Below are 21429 nucleotides of genomic sequence, written 5' to 3'. Positions count from 1 at the left end.
ATGCTATCGTCAAGAAAAACGATGTGGACAAAACGCTTGGCTTCCTCAGTAAACTGCATGTCTGTATCGAGCTCAGCCTGAAGACCCAAATCAAAAGTTAATTAACTTTCATTGGACCTGCTCTTAAGGGGAAGCAAAGAAGTTAGACTTGGAAATCTGCAGGGGTTATCCTCTGTATCGAACCATGGTCATCAGCCTATTCAACCCGATGATCTACCAGATGCTAAGTCTTCCCATTTCCGGGTAGGTCATGATGATAGAGGCGAAGCATATTTTTCAGCTCGCCACACTGAATGTATGCACTAGCTGAACAAACCTTGTAGGATCGACCAAAGATTCATTCGATCAAATGGCCAAGTCCAGGATATACGAAATTTCCAACACAAGTTGCAGAAAAGTTTTCAGCGGCAAAAATAAGGTGCGCAGTCCTCGAATCGAAGGTAACCGATCATATCGTCCTAAATAATCATATGGTTTTCAGGGAGAATGTGTGATTGGTGATTGTGAAGCATGTAAGAAATTCAAGGAAGTTAAACGTGCCCGAAAGACTAGAAATTTATAGAACATCCAAAGATGAACTTTCCAGCAGGGGTCAAAGCAATGGTTTCTTTTCCCATTCAAACTCAAGCAATGGTGAAAACGACAAGTAGTCGCCTGAGTATGCATATTTCCAAACAATAAAAATATTTACTAAAGGAAATAGTTCGGAGTTTTTATTTTTCAGAGATCATTCCCCACTGTACCAAAGTAGAATTGCTTAAAGTGTGTTAGAAAATTAACGGAAGAAATAACAAGTTGAAAGAACCCGCAATACATCGAAACAGAGGTAGGAAATCCACCGTAAGAAGGAAGGAGGTAGTCAAATACCTGTGAATAATGCTCGATAATTGACTACGATGCAGAGAAAAAGGCAGCATTGTCACGATTGCTTCAATGCTTGATGGATCTAGATAAGTCAGCAAAAGAGAGTTGCAGCATTAACGACGTAGGGAACGAGAAAATTCCCGTAACATTTATAAAGGCTGTGTGGCCTTAGGATAATTTGTGGCTTTAAAACATCTCCGTCGATGCAGCGTTAGCCATAGCCAGTTTCTTGCCGGTAGACAATTTGACTGAAGGAGTACCATGAATCTACACCAGGGGAATGAAAAGGAAGATTGAGGAAAGGTCAACAACAGTAGTCAGATGGCAAGGCCGATGCAATACCTCAAGGACCGATAGACACATCTGCTAATTCCATTCGTCAATGTGCAGATAAATTGTCATCATGGGGAGGCTAGTCACCTGGCTACCGTAAGTACCTATACAGTGTCGCCGCTGCGTATAATATATTCTAAAGTTGCATGGTGGTGCGCAATTGTCCCATTGGAGTAATTATAAGGAACATTTTCAATTCTTTTAACCCCAGGATTATGTTACATACAATCGTTCTCAGAAAATTATAGTCGTAACATACAAAATCATATATCGAATTGGTAACAAGTCGGGAAACCGGAAGCTGGACACTTCAGGTACGAAAGGTTTTGTGTATTTCTTAGTATGTAGCACGTAAGATATCCATATATTATGTGAGAGTATCCACTTTCGAGTGATATTGACACTCATAGTCTTCAATTTTCAAAGAAGGAACAACTTTGACGTATTATAACTTTGTTAGTAATAGTGCGATTTCCACGAAATGGTAAGATAATGCTCTACATTATGGCCTACATCATTGCAAAATTTCGTCGTTACAAAAAATTACAGTAATATACTATTATTAACTTCATTTGAACAGATATCGGTATGGAAGGTATTTCGGAGCCCAGGCACCACATAGTGGTCTTCTGATTTTTTTTCAGATTTTTCGGTTTAGTAGTTTCTGAGAATGACCGCCTTAAAAAAATGATCACTTTCAACCCCCCGTACTCCCCACCTTTCCAACAAATGTCAAAACTAAGACTGGCTTCAGAAAGTACTAACCGAGACCTTTAATTTGAAACACCACATGACTATATTTCATGAAAAAAATTGTACACCCCCCTTTTGCATGTATGGGGAATCCCCTTAAATTCAACGTAAAAGGATGTAATTCATTGTGTGTGAGCGTTCACAGTTCCCACCTTTCTACCAAATTTGGTGTCAATCGTTATAACCCCTTCCGAGAAAAATGCGTGTGACGGACAGACAGACAGTAAACCGATTTTAATAAGTATATTTGAGTGTAGAACTATCCCATTTGTACGTAGCCCGTTAAGAATATGCATTTAGCATATCAGATTTAGTATTTCGGGTTGTAAATTTACGCGGTAAGGCAACTTTGAGCTACTGTAACTTTGTTACTAATAGTATGATTTTGATCAAACTTGGCGATAATATGCTTCATATTACATTTTATACTACTACCAACTTTTATAACTCTGCCATAAACTTAAGGGGGGTTTTACTCAATTTTCCCAAAAATACGGTAATATGCTATTATTAACTTAATTTGAACAGATATCGATATGGAGAGTATTTTGAGGCCTGGGTACCATATAGAGGCAGCTTCATGATTTTCTTCAGATTTTTCGGTTGAGTAGCTTCTGAGAATGGCTCCGTTAAAGTAATCATAACTTTGCACCACTCCCACTCCCCGCCTTTTTAGTAAATCTCAAAACTAAGACCGGCTTCGAAAAGTACTAGTCGAGACCTTTCATTTGATACCCCACATGACTATATTTGGTGAAAAAAATGTTTACACCCCCCTTTTACATGTATGGAGACCCCCCCTAAATCTCACTGCCTGTCTGGGGGTCCACAGATCCCACCTTCTCACCAAATTTCGTGTGAATCGGTATAGCCATTTCTGAGAAAAGTGCCTGTGACAGACAGACATACCAACAAAACCTTAATAAAAACGGCATACTTCGTTGGGAAAGAAGAGGGAGATCATAAAAAGGAACAATGTGCTAGTTTTAATTAGAAAAGAAGGAATCACCAGAGAAATCATTACTAATAGATACCTTTTATTACAAAATATATATATATATATATTATCGTTATTAATAAATTAATCATACATTTACTTCTTCCCCTTCCTTCCCTTGCCTTTGGCCTTCTTCTTCTTAAGGTGCATATATTCACGCCATTTCTTCTGGATTAATTTCGCGGCTCGATTCATCATGAAAAGGATCATTTTTTCCTCTTGTAGTTTCTTATCTTCTGCCTCGCGCATTTGCAGGATAGCGTTGTATTCCACTTCTTGTTTTTCGTAGAGCTTCATGAATTCATCAAAGTCCGCTGTCTTTTCCGCTAGTTCAGCATCTAAACGATTAACCTCACGTGTTCGATCACCGATGTCGTTGTCATATTTTTTTATCCAGCCGTTGAGTTGAGTGAGAATACGAGCTCTACAATGTTGGAAAGGGATCAGTGGAATTCTATTAAATTCTAAATTAGGATTATTGTATTGGAAGGAGGCGAGATGTTACTAACTTTCTTTCTCGGAGTTTTTTATCGGCTCGAATATTTTCCAGTAGTAGGTTTTCATATGCTTGTTTAGATTTGGCCGCTTCTTCCCGAAGTTCTTGCTGCCGTTCCTCGCTTTTGGCATAAATGTGTGCCATCCGTTCATTGGCTGTTCCTCTGTAAAAAAAGCATTGTTTGTTAGATATTTTGCTTGCAAAGATTTAACTATACGTGAAAGTGTGGAATGAATACATCCTATAGAACGGTAATATCGGATCCTTACCTACTCGAGGTGTGCCTTGAATAATTGAATGTCTACTCTCGAAAGGTTGGAAATGGGCACTTTAATAAGGCGCCTGATTCATGAATATGAAAATATGAATGAAAACGGAAAATCGAAGTGAAACCACCGTCTGTTACGCTTTCTGAGTATAATTTCGTAGAATCCTAGTCCTTGTGTGCATTTACGATGATTGGAAGAATCGGGGTAGGAACATTATGATCCGCAAAGAGATTTTGATGGAAAACTCCGGAAAGTCTTGCTGTTAGAAAGACTTTCGGTTTATTGTTCCTCTCGCGCTAGTATTAACTGACATCCGCAATGCTCGCTCCAAACTGGGGTCGTATAGAGCATGATTGAGGTCACCATCCTGGCTATAAGCAACCTAGAGGTATGCCGTGGCTCTTCCACGTTCGACATCATCCTCGCCAGAGCCATACTGGCAGTGGATGATTTATCACAAACATACTGTACGTGTTGCTTATAGCTGAGCTTCCTGTCTATCACCACCCCCAAGTATTTGATGGTCGGCTTGGAAGTGATGATATGATTCCCGATTCTAACACAGGCGTAATTTCTCTTCCGGCGCTTCGTGATGAGGACCGCTTCTGTTTTTTCCTCCGCAAGTGTCAAACCAGAGCTCTCCAACCAGCATTTGACAGCACTGATTGCCTCGCTTAAGTATAACTCAGCATCTTCGAGATGCTTTGCGACAACAACCAGCGCTATGTCGTCAGCGTAACCCACCATTGTCACTTCCTCCGGAAGGGGAAGATTAAGTACATCGTTGTACATAATGTTCCACAGTAGTGGGCCCAATACCCCTGTGGGACACCCGCCAAAACAACGTACTCCTGGGGTCCGTCATCAGTGTCATACCGGAGCCTCCTTTCGGTTAGGTAACTATCGACGATAGCAGCGAGATAGGCGGAAATATCAAGCTTCGTTAGGGATTTGCGTATTAGATTCCAATTGGCCGAATTAAATGCATTTTTCACGTCCAGGGTTACTACCACGCAATATTTGCTGGTACTACCCTTTCCATGAATTGCATCTTCGGCCAAGCCAGAAACCAATTTGATGGCATCAATGGTTGATCTGGCTTTTCGGAACCCATACTGCCGATCCGAAAGGCCGCCTTGGCTCTCAACAACCGGGAGTAATCTATTATAGATTACCCGCTTTAACATTTTCCCCACCGTGTCCAAAAGACATATGGGTCGGCATGAGGATAGTTCACCTGGAGGTTTGCCGCTTCCATGCCGCTGGAAATATTCCCTCAGATATGCACGCGCTAGCTTCGAGCAACTCAGCAAACATGTCGGGCCTGGATTTCACTGCAAGCTTAAGGGCTTATTCGGTTCTCCGTCCAGACCTGGCGCTTTATTGTCTCCTATTCTGCGGCAGATCTCCAGCAGCTCGTCTCTGGTGACTGGCGGGATTGCCGTCACATTCAGAGGTGGTTGGAATATGTCGGTGCTCTCCTCTTGCTGGGGGAATAATCCCTGAATGATTTTTAGCAAGAGAGTGGGACACGTGATCTGCGGAGATGAACGGCCTCTGAATCGTCCCATCACGATTCCATAAGCTCTCCCCCACGGATTTACTTCCGCTTCCGAGCAGAGCTCCTTAAAGCATTTCCTCTTGCTTCGCTGGATGGCGAGCTTGAGGGTTTTGCGGGCTGCCTTGTAGGCCCACTCTTTCTGCCCTTGATCGACTCTACCTACCGCCCTCTGAGCCGCTCTTCTATTAAATTTGAATAAACCTTATTTTCTCATTGCAGTGAGCGCCTTCCTAAATTCCGGACATTTACCACTTCCGGCAATATGCCGGTGATTCTGTCCCTCTTTTACTTCGCACAATAGGCATTTTGGGGTCCCTATTGCACTCTCTGGCAATATGGCCTTTCTCCCCACAGCTTTTGCATCGATCAGGTCGATCAATGCTGCTGGTGCATGCCCTCGCGAAGTGTCCAAACATCAGGCGTTTAAAGCACCTCTTCAGTGAAATTTGTTCACTTAAACGGCAGAAAACCCATCGAATCCGAACCTTTCCGGCAGCCAACAACATCTGCGCTGACTCCGCTGGTACTCGTATTGTGGCGTTTGAGTACCATCATAGGCTTTTCGTAAGCCCACAACAGACTCCTCGGTAAGTTCTTTCAACTTGAATTGCTCCTTCAGAGCAGTACAAATTTCTCCTTTCGATGTCACTTCATCGAGATCCTTACATTGTATATAGATCTGATGTTTTTGGGCACGCACTGCGGCAATCTCCCCAAGTGAGTTTTCACTTGAGTGCGAAAGTCATCAGTTTTGTCACCGCTGGATCTTTTCAGCTCGAACATGAGATCCCCTTTCTGGGTTCTTCGGATTCTGTTCACATTTCGGCTCAGATCTTTTAGGTCGGGATCAGCTTAGACCTTTTTGAGTATCTCCGCGTAGGACAGATTGTCCTTACTGGAGATAACAATTGCATCTGGGCGACTTCGCACTTTTGCTTTTCGTTTCGCTTTTTTGTTGGTAACTTTAGCCCATCCATCGTTTTCGTTCGTCTTAGGCTTCGCAACGCTGGTCGAGTTTCCTAGATTCGCTGTATGCTTTCCTCCTTCTGAGCTGTTAGTGTTGGTTTTCAGGATGTCCCGTCCGCCTTTTTTTCTCTTAGGCGCCTGCTGATTATTTGAAGGATCCCCTTCTTTTTCACGTACTCGCTTATTTCGCTGGGATTCGATGGTAGTACGGTTAGGCGTCATTTGGGTTGCATGTGATACTGTTGGCACAGTGGGGTTCGGCGTGTCCTTATTATTCTTTTCCTCCGTCTGCGATCTATTTTAGAGGACTCTAATAGCCCTCACCATATTCTTTATGGCTTGGTGCACGTTGTGCTTGTCCTTGATAAACTCGGACAGCCCAACTATTTTTGCCCTAAGCTGGGTGAAAGGTAATTCCTCCGGATCAGGACTCTGCTCCCTATAAGCTCCGGCAGGGTTACTCCTTTTACATGGTCCTTCACTTTTGGCTTGTACTTTATCCCTCATTGTCTTTGGCATTGGTGGAGATCTCAAAGTTGATGAGCTTCTTTTGAACGGATCTCTTCCTTGTTCCTGGAGCACCTCCTGCTGTCGATCATCTTGAACATGTGCGGTGGGTGTTGTCACGGTTTTCGTTGTCCAAAAAGCTGCTTTTAATTCATCTTTGTTTGCTCTTGTTGTTGGTGTTCTCGGTAAGGTCGTACTTCGCTTGAATACCTCCTTCTCCAGATCCAAATCACTTGAAGTATTATATGCCAAGGTGGCCAAGTTGTCCACCACCGAGGCACTGCGGTAGAGAGATATCGACGACCGGGAGCCCGCTTGCTCACTCCCAAAAGCCGCCGGTACTGGGGTTCCGAGCCCTTGCACCGTAAGTTTCCCCCTTCTCTCGTATTCCATGGTGGTTTTATGTTCTGGGTATCCTTCCCATAGCCATTTTGGTCCGCGCACCAGAGATGAGCAAACACTAGCCCATGCACAGTCAGAAAAGAAAAGTGCATGAACACATATTTACACATCAATAGGTATGCCCCAATCCGCCAGCTGGGGATGCGCGTGATGGGAGATCTGGCCACTCCTCACAGGTCTGTCTGTCTGTCTGTCTGTCACAGGCACTTTTCTCAGAAACTGCTATACCGATTGGCACGAAATTTGGTGACAAGATCGGACCTATGGACATGCAGTGAGTGATATCCTTCTACGTTGAGATTTAGGGGGGGTCCCCATACATGTAAAAGGGGGGTGTAAAATTTTTTTCACTAAATATAATCATGTGGGGTATCAAAGGTCTCGATTAGTTCTTTTCGAAGCCGGTCTTAGTTTTGAGATTTGTTAAAAAGGAGAGGAGTGGGAGGGCTGCAAAATGATGATTTTTTTAACGGAGCCGTTCTCAGAAACTACCAAACCGAAAAATCTGAAAAAAATCAAGAAGCTGCCTCTATACGGTGCCCAGGCCCCAAAATACTCTCCATATCGATATCTGTTCAAATTAAGTTAATATTACTATATTACTATATTTTTGGGGAAATTGAGTAAAACCCCCTTAAGTTTCTCTCAGAGTTATAAAAGTTGGTGGTAGTATAAAATATAATATGAAGCATATTATCTGTGAGTTTGATCAAAATCATACTATTAGTAACAAAGTTACAGTAGCTCAAAGTTGTCTTTACCGTGTAAATTCTTGATCTGCTGGAACCTGTAACTTGAGGCTCTAACGAGCTTCATTAAAGGCGTTCCCTTTTTCCTTTGACTCCACGTGCACTGATTATCACTTGGACTTCATTACCTTACAAGGTTGTCAAGCAGACTCTCAATTTCATACAGTCTCAAACTCACTGAGGCATAGCGGCCATGTAAATATACACGACTTATCTTGGTTATTTGGATGACTCGGGAAGAGCATTCTCACATTGTCGCTCTAAAAGTGTAATTCGTAGCCCAGACATTTGCCATTTTCCATGACGGATTATAAAGAGACCGTGCAAGTGAATCCTAAGCGATCCTTCAACGATTGAAGTTTATAAACTTATTTTCTCATTGCAGTTTTGAATTGTTTCTGCCAGGCAGGCATTGCAGATGTCTTTTCGTTGAGGTCTTTGGACTACAAATAGATCTCATATTTTTGGGAACGCAGTATTCTCTCCATTTGAAATTTAAAGTTGTTTAAGAAAGCCTTCGGCTCTTCTTTCAACTCGAACTTGAGATCTCCTTCCAAATTTGTTTGGATACTGCTGACACTCGATCTCCCACTTTTCGTGTGGTTAGAAATCACTTGAAACGAACGACTCACATTATTGTGCAGCTCTTTCTTCCTTCACTTATATAAAAGACTCTAATGAATTGCACTACTTTTAAGGTATAGTGTGAAACGAAATGGGTCTAATGTCTGTTTATCTCTCTGCTACTCTGTCTTTCTGTCTGATATGTATAGCAACGGTTATACTGATTGACACCAAATTTGGTAGAAACCCAGGCATACAGTGAGTTATATCGTTCTAAGTTGATTTTTAAGAGGGGTTCCCATACATACGTGAGGGGGTGTAAAATTTGTTTTCACCAAATGTGGCCATCAAATGAAAAGCCTCGATTAGCATTTTCCAAAGCTGCACTCAGTTCGGACTTCGAACATAAAAGGGGCGCGAGGAGGAAATGGAAACTGGCTATTTCTTTGACGGACGCATTCTTAGAATCTACCCCAAAATTACCAGCTTGCCACTATACAGTGCCTAGGCTCCAAAATACAATCCATATCGATATCTGTTCAAATAAAGTTACTAATAGTATATTACTAATTTTTAGTATTTAACTGCCCTTGTTTATCCTAGAATCATGAAATTTCGCAATGATATAAGCTATATCACAAAGCATGATGATAGAGGCAGATAGCCCAGTCATCAGGGGGAAGGTAATTGGAAGTTAATTAGAAAAACTTTAGTCATATACAATTGTATAATATAAAAGGTGTAAAGTCGGCAAGGTCTGCGAAGACTATTGGAGCCCCTCATTCAAGAGAAAGTGCTAAAAATTTCTGAAATATTTCTTTCTTTCAAACTTTTCAATACTTACACTTCCTTCTTTATAAAAATATGATTATTCCATTTTTTTGTTGCTAGTTCCTTTTTGAATTTCTGAATGAGTGCCTGTTTTTCCGCAATCCTCCACTGCAGTGATATCTCCCGTTCTCGCAATTGAGCTTTCACTTCTGTTGAAATTAAAGGCAAACATTTAACGATGATTAAGGGTACTAAATGTCATTATACTTTCCTTCAATTTTCTGGTCCATCTTTTCGTTTTCATGGCAAATCTGATGTAACATTTTCTCTTTTTCAATTTCGGTTCTTGCCGAAGTTTTTATTCGAGCCTCCGTCAATGTTTTGAGATCGTTCATGGCATTCATAAAGTTTTGCGATGATTCCGGAAGGCACTTAATATAGTATGGTATATGCTCAAGAAGCTCTTTATTCTTATGAATTAGATCAATAGCGTTAATAAGTTCGTAATCTATCATTACACTTTTCTCGGAATCGTTCATGTCCTGAAAACGTTATGGAAATATAAAGTCCCCGTGCTCTAATATTTTCTAGTAAGCTGGAATCCTCATAAATGAACGATTGTTTCATACAAACTTTTCAGATATGGTAAATATCATTAACTTGACTATCAGAATATCTTTTCGCAAACAAGAACTAATTTAACAATCACTGAGATTGATGAAAGCTTGTTTCATAAAGGAGGAAAATGTCATTATGATCTGTACGCCGAAAGATTTTCAGACGATCCAGAGAGTAGATGTAAGTGATAGGAAAATGACTTTCATTGCAAGTATCAGAGGAGGAATAATGCAGGCCCTTCCGACATAAATACAGAACCGCAATCAGACTCAAGAAGAGTCAGGCACCGTAATGTACTTCTTCCAACTACTTGGGTAGAAGGCTCAGAGTGAATTGAATCAATGACCACGACTCCGGCAACGCAAACTGGATAATTCCCTCGGAACTTGGAATAATAGTGGAGAAGGAGAGTGGTGCTGCAGGGAAGTGACGATCTCCACATTAATGTCTAGTAGTTCCAGGAAGCGGTCTTACACATATTAACAACAATACTAATAATAACCCCATCGTAGCCGGTCCGAAGCCCGGTTGCAGAAGGAGAAGGGATGGATAGCTTCAGTATGAATGGCTGTATGCCTCAAAAGGTAGGTGAGCGAAGTGTGGGAACTTTGCAGTCTTGTAGATTACTCACTGAGGGAGCTATCACGATACCTGGCATTTAGGTATAAAATGGAAATCCATTGAATGAGGAGGCGGAAAAACTTGAGGTCCGATACGGATAACCAGCGGGAGCCGTTTAACTTGGTGATTGGTTCGGGGTTCCGTAATGAACTACATGGCGAGGGGTCGAAGCCCCTAACCGTGGGGTGGATCGACGTGTAGACTCTACGATGACCAAGAGCATCGCTCCTTCTGCTGTAACTCATCATCATAACCAACGGCGTAACAACCGGTATTCGGTCAGGCCTGCCTTAGTAAGGGACTCCAGACACCCTAATTCCATAGATATTGCCTTTATAGACTTTCCGGGCCGGATCAACCTCATCCATACGGATTAAGTCACCCGCCCACCGTACCGTTTAGCCGGATTTTATCCACAACCAGACGGTCGTGGTACCGCTCATAGATTTCCTGGTTATGTAGGCTGTAACTGTTTCATCACAATCTGTGGCGAGCATTTCAGCAGGTTCGCGTAGGCAGCGAATAAAGTGGACTATGATCCTCCTTATCATCCGCTTCTACTACGTACTAACGGCGGAGTAAAGTACAACATCTCATTGCCTCCTGTTGCAGCAAATCAGGCAGCGTGTTCGTCTTGACGTCATCAGAGCAACAGGTAACCAAGAGCCAATTGGCGCAGAGACCGCGATATCAATAGCACTACGCCGCTCTGAATGTAACCGCTTCAGTACTCGCCGAAACAGAAATTTCCCTTTCGCGTCCCTAAAAGGGACACCGTGCAGGACCTCGCAGACACAAGACCGAGTATTTGCTTATCAACCCTCTACAAGCTCATAATGTTCATTATTAGTGTAAGAGTTAATGCGCACCCTGAGAGCAGCAATATTCTGTACGAAGAACAAAAGTGCTAGCACGTTGGGATCAAGAGATTTCAAACAGCAACTCTTTATTGACTCAAGAGTTGTGGAAGAGAGAGGCCAAATAAATCTCTTTAGCTGCTATATCGATTACTCTAAGGCTTTTGACATACCTGGCTGATCGATGTCCTACTTCTAAATCGCATTGATCTGAAAATAATAAAGTTTTTGGCCACTTTCATGAAAGAATGACATACCTCCTTGTCAGGGCGTTCATCTGAGGGTGCCAACACTTCAGAGCCCATCCGGGTAGTAAGAGGCATTTTTCGGTGGAATCGTTAAGTACCTTTTAGGTTCCGTATTGCACCGAACCCCTTTTCATGGCTGCTGAGCGATCTTACAGGGCCTACGTGCTAAGTGGCAGCTGACATATTTCATGTACTTAGATGACATCGAACTGTATGCTGGTACCGATGACCTTAGAATGCTGTTGCAACTAGTAGGCATGTTCATCCGTGGTATTTGGGGTCTGGGCTGACTACACTTAACTTGAAGAATCGCTTTCTCAATCCTCTGAGTGGGGTGACATTAGACCAAAAGCAGTTTAATGAATGGAAATCGAAGGCAATGTATGGTAAACAGGTGAATTGTCCCCAGCAACTATTTGTCGTGTCCGGATAGCTGAGTGGTTAGAGCACAAGGCTGTCGTACGGAAGGTTGCGGTTCAAATCTCGCTGGCGGCAGTGGGATTTGTATCGTGATTTGACGTCGGATACCAGTCGACTTAGCTGTGAATGAGTGTCTGAGTCAAATCAGGGTAATAATCTTGGTCGAGCGCAATGGTGACCAAATTGCCTCCTACAGTGTACTGTAGTGTACCGTTACGATCTTGAATGAAGTGCTCTAACACACTTCAAGGCCCTGATCCAATATAGAATGTTGCGTCAACGATTATTATTATTATTATATAATAAAAAGCACTGTCTCGTCAGGTTGTCACTAGATAAGGGCAGCGACAGAAGACCTAAGTTTAACAAACCGACTTTAGACTGTACAAACAGAGAATAAACATACGTTGCCTCTTCATAATTATCTCTACGGAAAATTCGTCTATCTCTGGCTATGATACATTATGGTTTATTGAACTTTGTGAATGTCGCTACAATAAGCTTCGAATTCTTTGCATTTTATTCTATTTTTCAACTGGGAGCATGATTAAGTTGTAAATTTGAGGATGCTCCAACTTGAAGCAGTCAGATTTTGTACTACTGCCCTAAAATCGCCTAATCAACGGTCTCCTAGCTGCGGCGTTTGCAGGCCCTAGCAAACCTCAGAAAGTTTTCCTGAGGTAGAAAGGTGGAGGCTTTTCTTGGTAGAAAATATTTCCGAAGTATCTTCATCTAACGACGAAGTCTGGGGAAGCAGCGACACCAATCGTAGAGGTGAGTACCTTCTTGAATATATTCTTAGCAATAAGTTAGAAATATACAACGTGGGGAACACTCCAACATTTGTGAGCAGCACCAGACAGGAGGTACTAGATATAACTCTAGGAAATACCCTAATGAATGAAATGGTCACGAATTGGAGGGTGTCGGAAGAACCCACGTTCAAGAGGGCGGTGACATCAGGATCGAACTGGAATTAGAAACGGTGGTGGAAAACCTCAACACAATCGTCATTGACGCATATGAGGCCAGCTGTCCGGCTAAGACAGTTAAGTCATAAAGGGATGTAACATGGTGAAACAAGAACCTGGCCAGAATGAGAACAGAGGCACGAAAACTCTTCAACCGGGTAAAACAAACCGGGGACTGGCAGAGGTGTAAAAATGCACTGACTGCGTATAGCAACGCGATCAGGGAAACGAAACGGAACAGCTTCAGGAAATTCTGTGAAGGGATCGAAAATATCACAGAAGCAACCAGGCTGTAGCCAAAAACGGGGGAGTATTCTCTGTCTGCTTGAAAAAGGAAGATACAGCAGGGTACACCTGCTTCTCAGAACTCATTTTCCGGGGTCCTACCTACGGTGGCAGGTGACAACATTCCGCCTGACACTCCAACAACGAATAAAAGGGGAAGGAAGGAGAACTGGAAACTAGCAAAAGAGGTATGCTCAGAAGCTAGGCTAAAATGGCCAGTGGGATCTTTTAAACCACTGAAATCGGCTGGATTAGATGGCATTTTCCCAGCTCTTATCCAGAGAGGCCTAGGAATTATCTTCGAGTCTCTTCTGAGGGTGGTAAGGGGGAGCATAGCACTGGGATGCATACCAAGGGCATGGAGACGGGCAAAAGTGGTCTTTATTCCAAAAGCGGGTAAAAAGGATCCTTTTCACTCTAAATCTTTCAGACCAATTTGCTTCACATCGTTCGTACTCAAAACGGTGGAGAAGGTCATAGACAACTACATTAGAACTAATGTTCTAAAGCGTAATCCCCTACATGACTGTCAACACGCTTCCCGGGCAGGACGGTCATCTGAAACTGCTCTGTATCAGCTGAGGTACTACGGGATGCCATAGAAACAAAAGAAATTGCACTGTGCGCGTTTTTGTATATCGAAGGAGCATTCGACAACACATCGCACACAAAGATACAAGATGCCCTGAGCCGCAGAGGAGGGGGAAACACCTTGGCATTCTGGATGGGCAAAATGCTAGAAAGCAGACAAATAGAAGTACCGACAGGTATAAATTCTATTATCATGAACACCACTCAAGGCCACTGGGTAAGGTACTATCGCCGCTGATGTGGAGTATGGTAGTGGATGAACTCCTGAACGTGTTAACAAATACTGGAATACAAGTCCAGGGTTACGCGGACGACATTGTTTTAATCTGTAGGGGCAAATATGAAGATACCCTATGTGATAGAATCCAAAGTGGACTAAGGGTTATTAGTGCCTGGTGCAGGAAGGTGGGACTGCGGACCAACCCAGCCAAAACCATCATAGTACCATCCACTAGAAGGCGTAAGCTTGATCACCTGAGAGCCATAACAGTACATGATATGGAGGTGAAACGAGAAATAGGGGTCAACATATTTGGAAATTACACTAGGCCAAAAATTACTCCGGAAGACACATGTCGGAAACACTTGTCGGAAAGCCATGAGGGCTTTGATTACTTGTAGGTCCATAGCAAAATGGGGTTGCAGCCCAAAGATACTACTTTGGACATATACTGCAATAGCAAGGCCTATGATTACCTATGGAGCGGTAATCTGGGCAGAAAGAACCTAACTCAGCACACAAGCCAGGGAATTACATAAGCTCCAAAGGCTGGCCTGCGTATGTATCAGTGGGACAATGAGGACATGCCCAACGGCATTCCTGGAGGTCCTTTTGGGATTAACCCCTCTCCATCTGCACATGGACGAACTAGCCAAGAAGAGAGCACGGACGCCTTTACACGGACCAGAACCCTTCTGTGGAATCGGACACGTTTTCATGGCTATGAATCTAAGAAATGAAGAGGAACGGTTGAGCGAACTATACTGGGCGGACCTACCAGGAATGGAGCAGTCCAGGGTGCTCATTGGGGGATACGAACTCATACGCACAAAGGATTGCTTAAACCTCACCGAAAAGAACCTCCGAATCATAGTGGAAATTCTCACTGGTCATTGTCGGCTGAATTATCACCTAGGGTTGCTAGGGATATCTACGGACACTGGCTGCAGGTTTTGTCAGGATGATGACGAAACCTCTATGCACGTCCTGGGAAACTGTCCGGCACTTGTGCAAAGTAGGTCGAAGCATCTGCGAGAACACTTAATACCAGATGCAAAGCTGAAAGATCTGGAAGTAGGGAACATACTAAAGTTCCTAATGGTTGTAGGCCTGCTTGAGATACTATGATCAATAGGTACACTATAACCAGTAAAAGGGGCACAATAGTTCTTCAAGGACGCGGTGCGACTTCCCCTTAACAGAATAATAATTTCGTCTAAAACCAGCTGCATATGTCTTCTCCTCTCCTCAGATTGGCGAAATGTAGCCAAGACTGCCATCACTATGTTTTCCATTTGGTTATGGGAGTAATGTCCCAATAGCAGTCTTACTAAGGTTTTTATACTCCTTTCTTAAGGCACAATAAAAAAGCCGCTCTAGAGGCTTGTGTGACAGCCTTACACCAAATGTTGGCTCTGCTTCCACTGTCTTCTCCGCTTAAGTGTTCTGGCATACACATCAGGAATGTTTCAATCTATGAGCCAGGTTCGAGCAGTAGCTGGCAGTAGCTCCACACCAACTGAGTTGATATGGCGTTGCCATTTAGTACCAATAAAAATGCTCGACTGTCAGAATAGATTCCAATAGTGCGACCATACCGTCTCTGCCGGAAAAATCCTTCTGCTGCCTATAAAATGGCATATATCTCCGGCAGTCAAAGGGTTTGATTGGCACCCATGATGGAACATAAAACCTGGGAAACGCCTGCTGAACCAACACCAACAGCTCTACTACCAAACCCTATCTTCACCTCCATGTGGTGATCGCTGGGAGTTCTTTCTTTATGAAAAACTGTAGACGGATAAGGATGAAGGCGAGTCGCCCGCGCCTAAAAACGAGACAAAATGTACCAGCTGGTCCTCCAGGTTGGGAGTTGGCTAGGGCTGACAACCCTACAGGGAAAACCGATGTTACGAAGCCACGAAAGGAGCCTCGGACAGGATGGATCTTACAATGACAAACCCGGCAACGGCAACGGATTAACGATTTGCACATTTTCTCATGGAACGTGCGCTCCCTGTACAGACCGAATGCTGCTGAGCAGCTAGTCGATACCCTGTCCCAATATAAGGCTGATATAACAGCGTTACAGGAGATGCGTTGGACAGGGGCCGTTTTCCTGGAGAAGAGCCGCTACACCATATATTATAATGGCCATCCAGTAAACCACGTGCTCGGAGTAGGTTTCTTAAGCAGCCAAAAAGTGAAACCTGCTGTTATCGGCGATGGGTTGAGTACTTTGATGAGCTACAGAACAACCAGAACAGCGGCGAATTGGAGGTCTCGCCAATTGAAGGCGACGGACAAATACTGCCATCACCATCTAATTTTGTGAAAATTGGTTCTGTCATTTCCGAGCAAATCGGGTGTGACGGACAGACTGAGTGTAATAGTCGACTGGGCAAAGCAAAGCAAAGAATAAAGAGGAACCGGAAATAATTTCAATCAATCAATCAATCATCAATAATTTCAGTCAATTTTTCATTGACATCTTAAATCTAAGTTTCGTTTTTATAGCGGTGCGTTTACGTCTGACACTTTTCTCTAAAAATAAATTGCCGAGTGTCCGACAGAAATTGCTTTGACCATTTACACATGGGCATAAATTATAATATACTTATGTCATGGATAAGTGTATGACAGAACATACGGACATTTATTTCGAAGCTCCTGGAACAAACGTGCAAACCATTCACACTTTTGTGTACTTGTGTCCCGATGGTATACATATTTTCTATTCTGGAAATATTTTAGCTCATCCTGATACGGTGTAAGTATTGAGACGCGAAATCGCGTTTGTGTACAACAAAATCTGGAGTATCGGTAAGGTAAGGAGCTTCTGGCAAAGAACGACAACGAGGCGAAAGAAACAGATATAATGTCACCTTTAGGAAGTCTCCACTGAGCTGCGTTTAATTTCTATTAGGAAGCATCTCTCTTCACTATATCGAAGTCTCCCTTGGTACATAGCATTGCATAACTGTGATATTCATTAACCAGGATCGGAATCTTCCAGTTAGAAGTTTGCCGGAAATAGACTGCTTTCTGGAGAGCCGGCCTTCCGGGAGAAGTCAGAAGCAGAAAGTATAAAAGCGTACCAGCATCTAACTTCGCTTAGGCCCGGAATGTTCCATTTTTATTGCTGGAATTGCTGCTCAACTTGGACAAATCGAGTACTCTCAAGAAAGGCTACATTACAAGAAACTGCTGAGGGAGACCAAACTATCGGTTCTGCAGCCAAATAAGTGATATTGACAGCGCCTATATCACAGTAGCAGATGGTGGAAAACCAAATCGACATCTTCATTGTCTGCAAGCAATACAATATTCTAGGTAGTGCAGTTTGGGTTCTGACTAAAAATGGTAATACGGCGATATAATAATAATCGTTGGCGAAACAATCCATGTTGAATCAGGACCTTGAAGTGTGTTAGAACACTTCATTCAAGACCGTAACGGTACACTAGGAGGCAATGTGGTCAGCATTGCGCTCGCCCGAGATTATTACCCTGATTTGACTCAGGTACTCATTCACAGCTGAGTCGACTGGTGTCCGACGTCAAATCACGATACAAATTCCACTGCCACCAGTGAGATTTGAACCGCGACCTTCCGTACGACAGCCTTGCGCTCTAACCACTCAGCTATCCGGACAATACGGCGATATGGACATGCGAAAATCGAGCGATAGAAGAAACGACGAGGAGTGGCTTAACAAGAGTAAGAATTGGTGAAACATCCACCTACAATTGCTATTCGGCACCAAGCCTCGCGAAAGAGCTAGCGATGAATGTAACGATCATACCCCTAAGATAACAACTGGCGATTTCAATGCATGGGGTGAAGAATGGGGCAGTCGTGTATTCCTCTAAGCTCTTTTTCATCTAAGTCTGGACGCGTTAAAAGAGAGAAAATGGGGTCAGTGATAGATACTACATTTCTTAGCGATATTTTAGCCAAGGATCTCCATGTGGTACGCCAGCGAAAAATAAACACATAGTAACCACCGGACCATCATTTGAAACAATACATCGCATAAATATAAATTGGTCACAGAAGCTGAAGGGTTGACGAGGTGATTTTCAAAAAAGTTCTGCAGGAAAATGCAGCGCTAATAGATAGATTTACAGATCGACGAAAAGTCACAGCGAGCATGTGACGCTTCTAAGCCAAGGTGCATTGTACCTCAGAAGCAAGTTCCGAACCCTGAAATCGAAAAATGCGCCAAGACCTGCCTCGAGGCCAGAAGACGCACTCTTCCAAGTAATGCTGGCATTGTTAGAAAGGATGGGGGCCTCTCTGAGACGCAGTTCGGTTTGTCAAATGAGAGGTTTATTACAGATGCAGTTAGCCTGGTGGCTAACACAGCTAAGGCCGAACTTCACTAATCAACTTAGGCTGGCGAAGTACCTGGTGCGTATCATTGCCGACTTCCTAATCACTAGGCTTTTGTGCTGCTATTCAGATGAAGGAATAAAATCATATCGAATGACATGGGGGTAGGACTCCCTAGTCTTGTGGATTATTATATATAATATTATATCCCATTCTTGTGGATTATTATATATAACGGAATACTGACGCTAGATTTCCTTACTGGTGTGGTCTCCATTGGAATTATGGGCGTCATTGTTATGACGGTTATTGCACGCTCCTTGAAAGGAGCCGAGCTTTATACGAATGAAGCAATCTATGACATTGAGTTCAGGTTAGAGAATGTTGGTTTACTGCTCGCAGATCATAAGATGCAAATAGCACTTATTACCCAGCGCAGAAAATGCACGTCTATGAAGATTAAAGTTGGAACACAAACAATAGACTCCAAGCCTGTGCTCAAGTACTTAGTTGTAATGATTCACCAGAGGCTAAACTTCAAATCATATGCGGAGTCTGTAGCAACCAAGGCATATAACATAGCAGCATTGATTGCGAGGATTCTACCAAAATAGGTGGACTCCTTATTCCGTAGTTAGTGAGTTCAATCTTACATTATAAAGCCCAGTATGGTCAGATACACTGGAAAATACAACAAATAAGAGAAAGATTAGAGCTCCGTATCGCATAATTACACTCCGAACATGCCGTGCTTACTAAAAAATATCCTATGAAGCGTGACAGCATCAATGATCCCGATTGATATTCTGGTGAGAAGAAGGAAACGACTTCACGAGCGAGCGCATCTCACTGCCTATCGGAAGTAGTTCGCATAAACCGAAACTATCGCGGAATGACAGAAGAAGAGGGACGAATCAGAAAAAGCTTAATGGGCCCACAGATTACATTGGGATATTCGAAAATTGACCGAGTGACACCACGGCGAAGTAGGTTTCGACCTAACCCAGTTTTTAAGCAAATACGTAGGTTATCGAGCATATTTCTATAGATTTGGACACGATGATTTGCCGTATTGCCCAAAGTGCCCAAATATTGCAGAGGACGCAGAACACATGTTATTTTATTACGTTGAGATTCGCAGCTCAAAGGGCTGCCCAACCGGGGACTATTTAAAAGCCGAATATATCATGCGTTATATATATTGAAGTCGAAGGCGATGTGGACTAAAGTCGGACGCTGATAGCAGCCATCCAAAAAATTCTTAAGCGGAAGAAGTCAGTCGAAAGAATAAATGAGAGAGGAACACGAACGTTGACAGGAGTATAGGAAAAATTCTGATGGGAGTGTACCTTCCATCGACCAAAAAAAAGACAGGCAGACAGACGTTCAATCAATTTCAATTAACTTGGGTTTCACATAAAACCTTAAAAAGAAATCCAGTGTTGGATCCGGCTCCTCTATCAATGAACTAGTTTCTGCCACGAAAATGGTATTTGGCCCTAATTAAATCAAATGCATATTAAGGAAAATACTTTGCTTTGTTCACTTACTCCTAAATCATCCGATTGTAAATACTTTTCACAAAGTCTTCTAAGCTCATTTTTCTCATCAGAGCTGAGAAATCGATTAAGTCCTGTATTCTGGTCACCTAGCAGATGTGGGATCATTAAAGCCACTTGCACCCGCTCTTGCGTAAGTTTCATGATATTGAAAATTCGGTTGACGAGGGCTTTATGTTGGGCTTCCTCAAAAGTAGTCACATCTTTCGCATCTAAAAGGAGAAATGATGTTATGCTGGCTTTTCAATCCGTTAATATGTAGATACTAACTATCTTCTATTTGTTGGCTATCGAGGTGACTCTTCCTCTGTTCCCATGCTCTTGAGCCATTTTCAATTTGCTCCTGCGATCGCCTCGATGACTTAGAAGTTCTAAACGACATAAGATATCCGAAATATCAACGCAACAACGGTGGGAATTGCTTAGAGTCCAGTTAGAGGTGTGGATTGCGATAAATGTCTATTTAATCAATATTCAGGAAGTTTGTTTGACGATTAGCATAACTGAACGGTTACTATAGCGACAAAATTGTTTGTGTTTTACAACGAGAAATGAGTGTCTAAAGTTGTATTACTGTGAAAGTGATCATCACAAGATAGTCAGCGTCCTTCTGGAAATTTAGTTTAAAATTGTGAGGACGTGTTTAATAACTGTGTTGCACCATGGGCAAGAAGAAAGGAGCCAAGAATAAACTCGCCAAGATGTCTGAAGAAGAACGGGCCCGATATCTTCAGCATAGGGCTGATATAGAAGAAGAGGCCAGGCGCCGTAAACAACAACTGATTGCACTATATATGAAGGTGAGTATGATACTAGGGTAGTATTCGGATTCAATTGCATAGTATTTCGGAATCGGAATCTCTTCCTTGATTTGCCTGTGTTATCCAGAATTTTTTGTTACGAGGCACGTCCCCGTTTTGAGAACGAAAGATTATTTTTGTGGTCTTGAATGAATTGTTCTAACATTATTCTAGGCCTTGATCTAATTGGATTGTTGCACCAACGATTATTATTTTAAAATTACTTCGCCTTGTGTCTTCGAATACATCCTGATGGCGATGACTACCTATAAATAATAGGAATTCTTCATAAATTCTATATTTATGGTATTATTTGATATCTTTTTCATTGTAGTATCAGGTGTCGAGTTGATTTCCACGAAAGCACGATCGAGTGTCTTAGACAGTACTGCTCCTCATTCAACGATGTATGGGGGGTGCGCGACTGACCCTGATGAGGGTTTTGGAGCTACCATTGTTTAGAAAATGCTTTCTTTGGCTTCGTAATGGTGGTGAGGTCCTGAAATAACATGGGGTCCAGAATAATCTCAGCACCTCCACCTGCATGCTTCTAAGTAGCAAAGCAAGAGAAGAGCCGATGAGACGAGAACATTCCTCACTATAGGTGTTGCTGAAGCGGATATTAAGAAGGTTCGCGAACAAGTGGGCTACCGGCTCTACAACGGCCTTGGA

General features: G+C 42.7%; 2 protein-coding genes across 2 annotated transcripts in view; one reads left to right on the top strand and one right to left on the bottom strand.

The window, feature by feature from the left end:
- Nucleotides 1-3025: 3025 nt before the first annotated feature.
- Nucleotides 3026-20451, bottom strand: LOC119655918 (dynein regulatory complex protein 10-like). Its single transcript, XM_038062083.1, has 6 exons — nt 20228-20451; nt 19949-20169; nt 9504-9774; nt 9306-9441; nt 3457-3606; nt 3026-3371 (listed from the first exon to the last, which is right to left on the bottom strand). The coding sequence occupies exons 1-6, from the start codon at nt 20337-20339 to the stop codon at nt 3044-3046; spliced, it is 1218 nt and encodes a 405-aa protein (XP_037918011.1). The 5' UTR covers nt 20340-20451; the 3' UTR covers nt 3026-3043.
- A 77-nt stretch (nt 20452-20528) lies between these two features.
- LOC119655917 (dynein regulatory complex subunit 2) overlaps nt 20529-21429 on the top strand; it is a 32176-nt gene continuing 31275 nt past the window's right edge. The window contains exon 1 of the mRNA XM_038062082.1: nt 20529-20757. Within this exon, the coding sequence (XP_037918010.1) occupies nt 20620-20757 (138 nt within the window). The 5' untranslated portion in view covers nt 20529-20619. The remainder of the gene's footprint in view (nt 20758-21429) is intronic.

Source organism: Hermetia illucens, chromosome 4 (genome assembly GCF_905115235.1).
Source record: "Hermetia illucens chromosome 4, iHerIll2.2.curated.20191125, whole genome shotgun sequence".
In the NCBI taxonomy this organism is placed as follows: domain Eukaryota; kingdom Metazoa; phylum Arthropoda; class Insecta; order Diptera; family Stratiomyidae; genus Hermetia; species Hermetia illucens.
The sequence above is the reverse complement of the archived record's forward strand: the minus strand, read 5'-3'. Positions and strand labels throughout refer to the sequence as shown.

Coding starts and splice junctions, on each gene's coding strand:
- LOC119655918 (XM_038062083.1), bottom strand. CDS start 20,339: ATGTCGTTTAGAACTTCTAAGTCATCGAGGCGATCGCAGGAGCAAATT. Junction 9,442..9,503: donor GATGGACCAGAAAATTGAAG/GAAAGTATAATG, acceptor TAATTTCAACAG/AAGTGAAAGCTCAATTGCGA. Junction 3,607..9,305: donor ATTTTTATAAAGAAGGAAGT/GTAAGTATTGAA, acceptor CTTTTTTTACAG/AGGAACAGCCAATGAACGGA.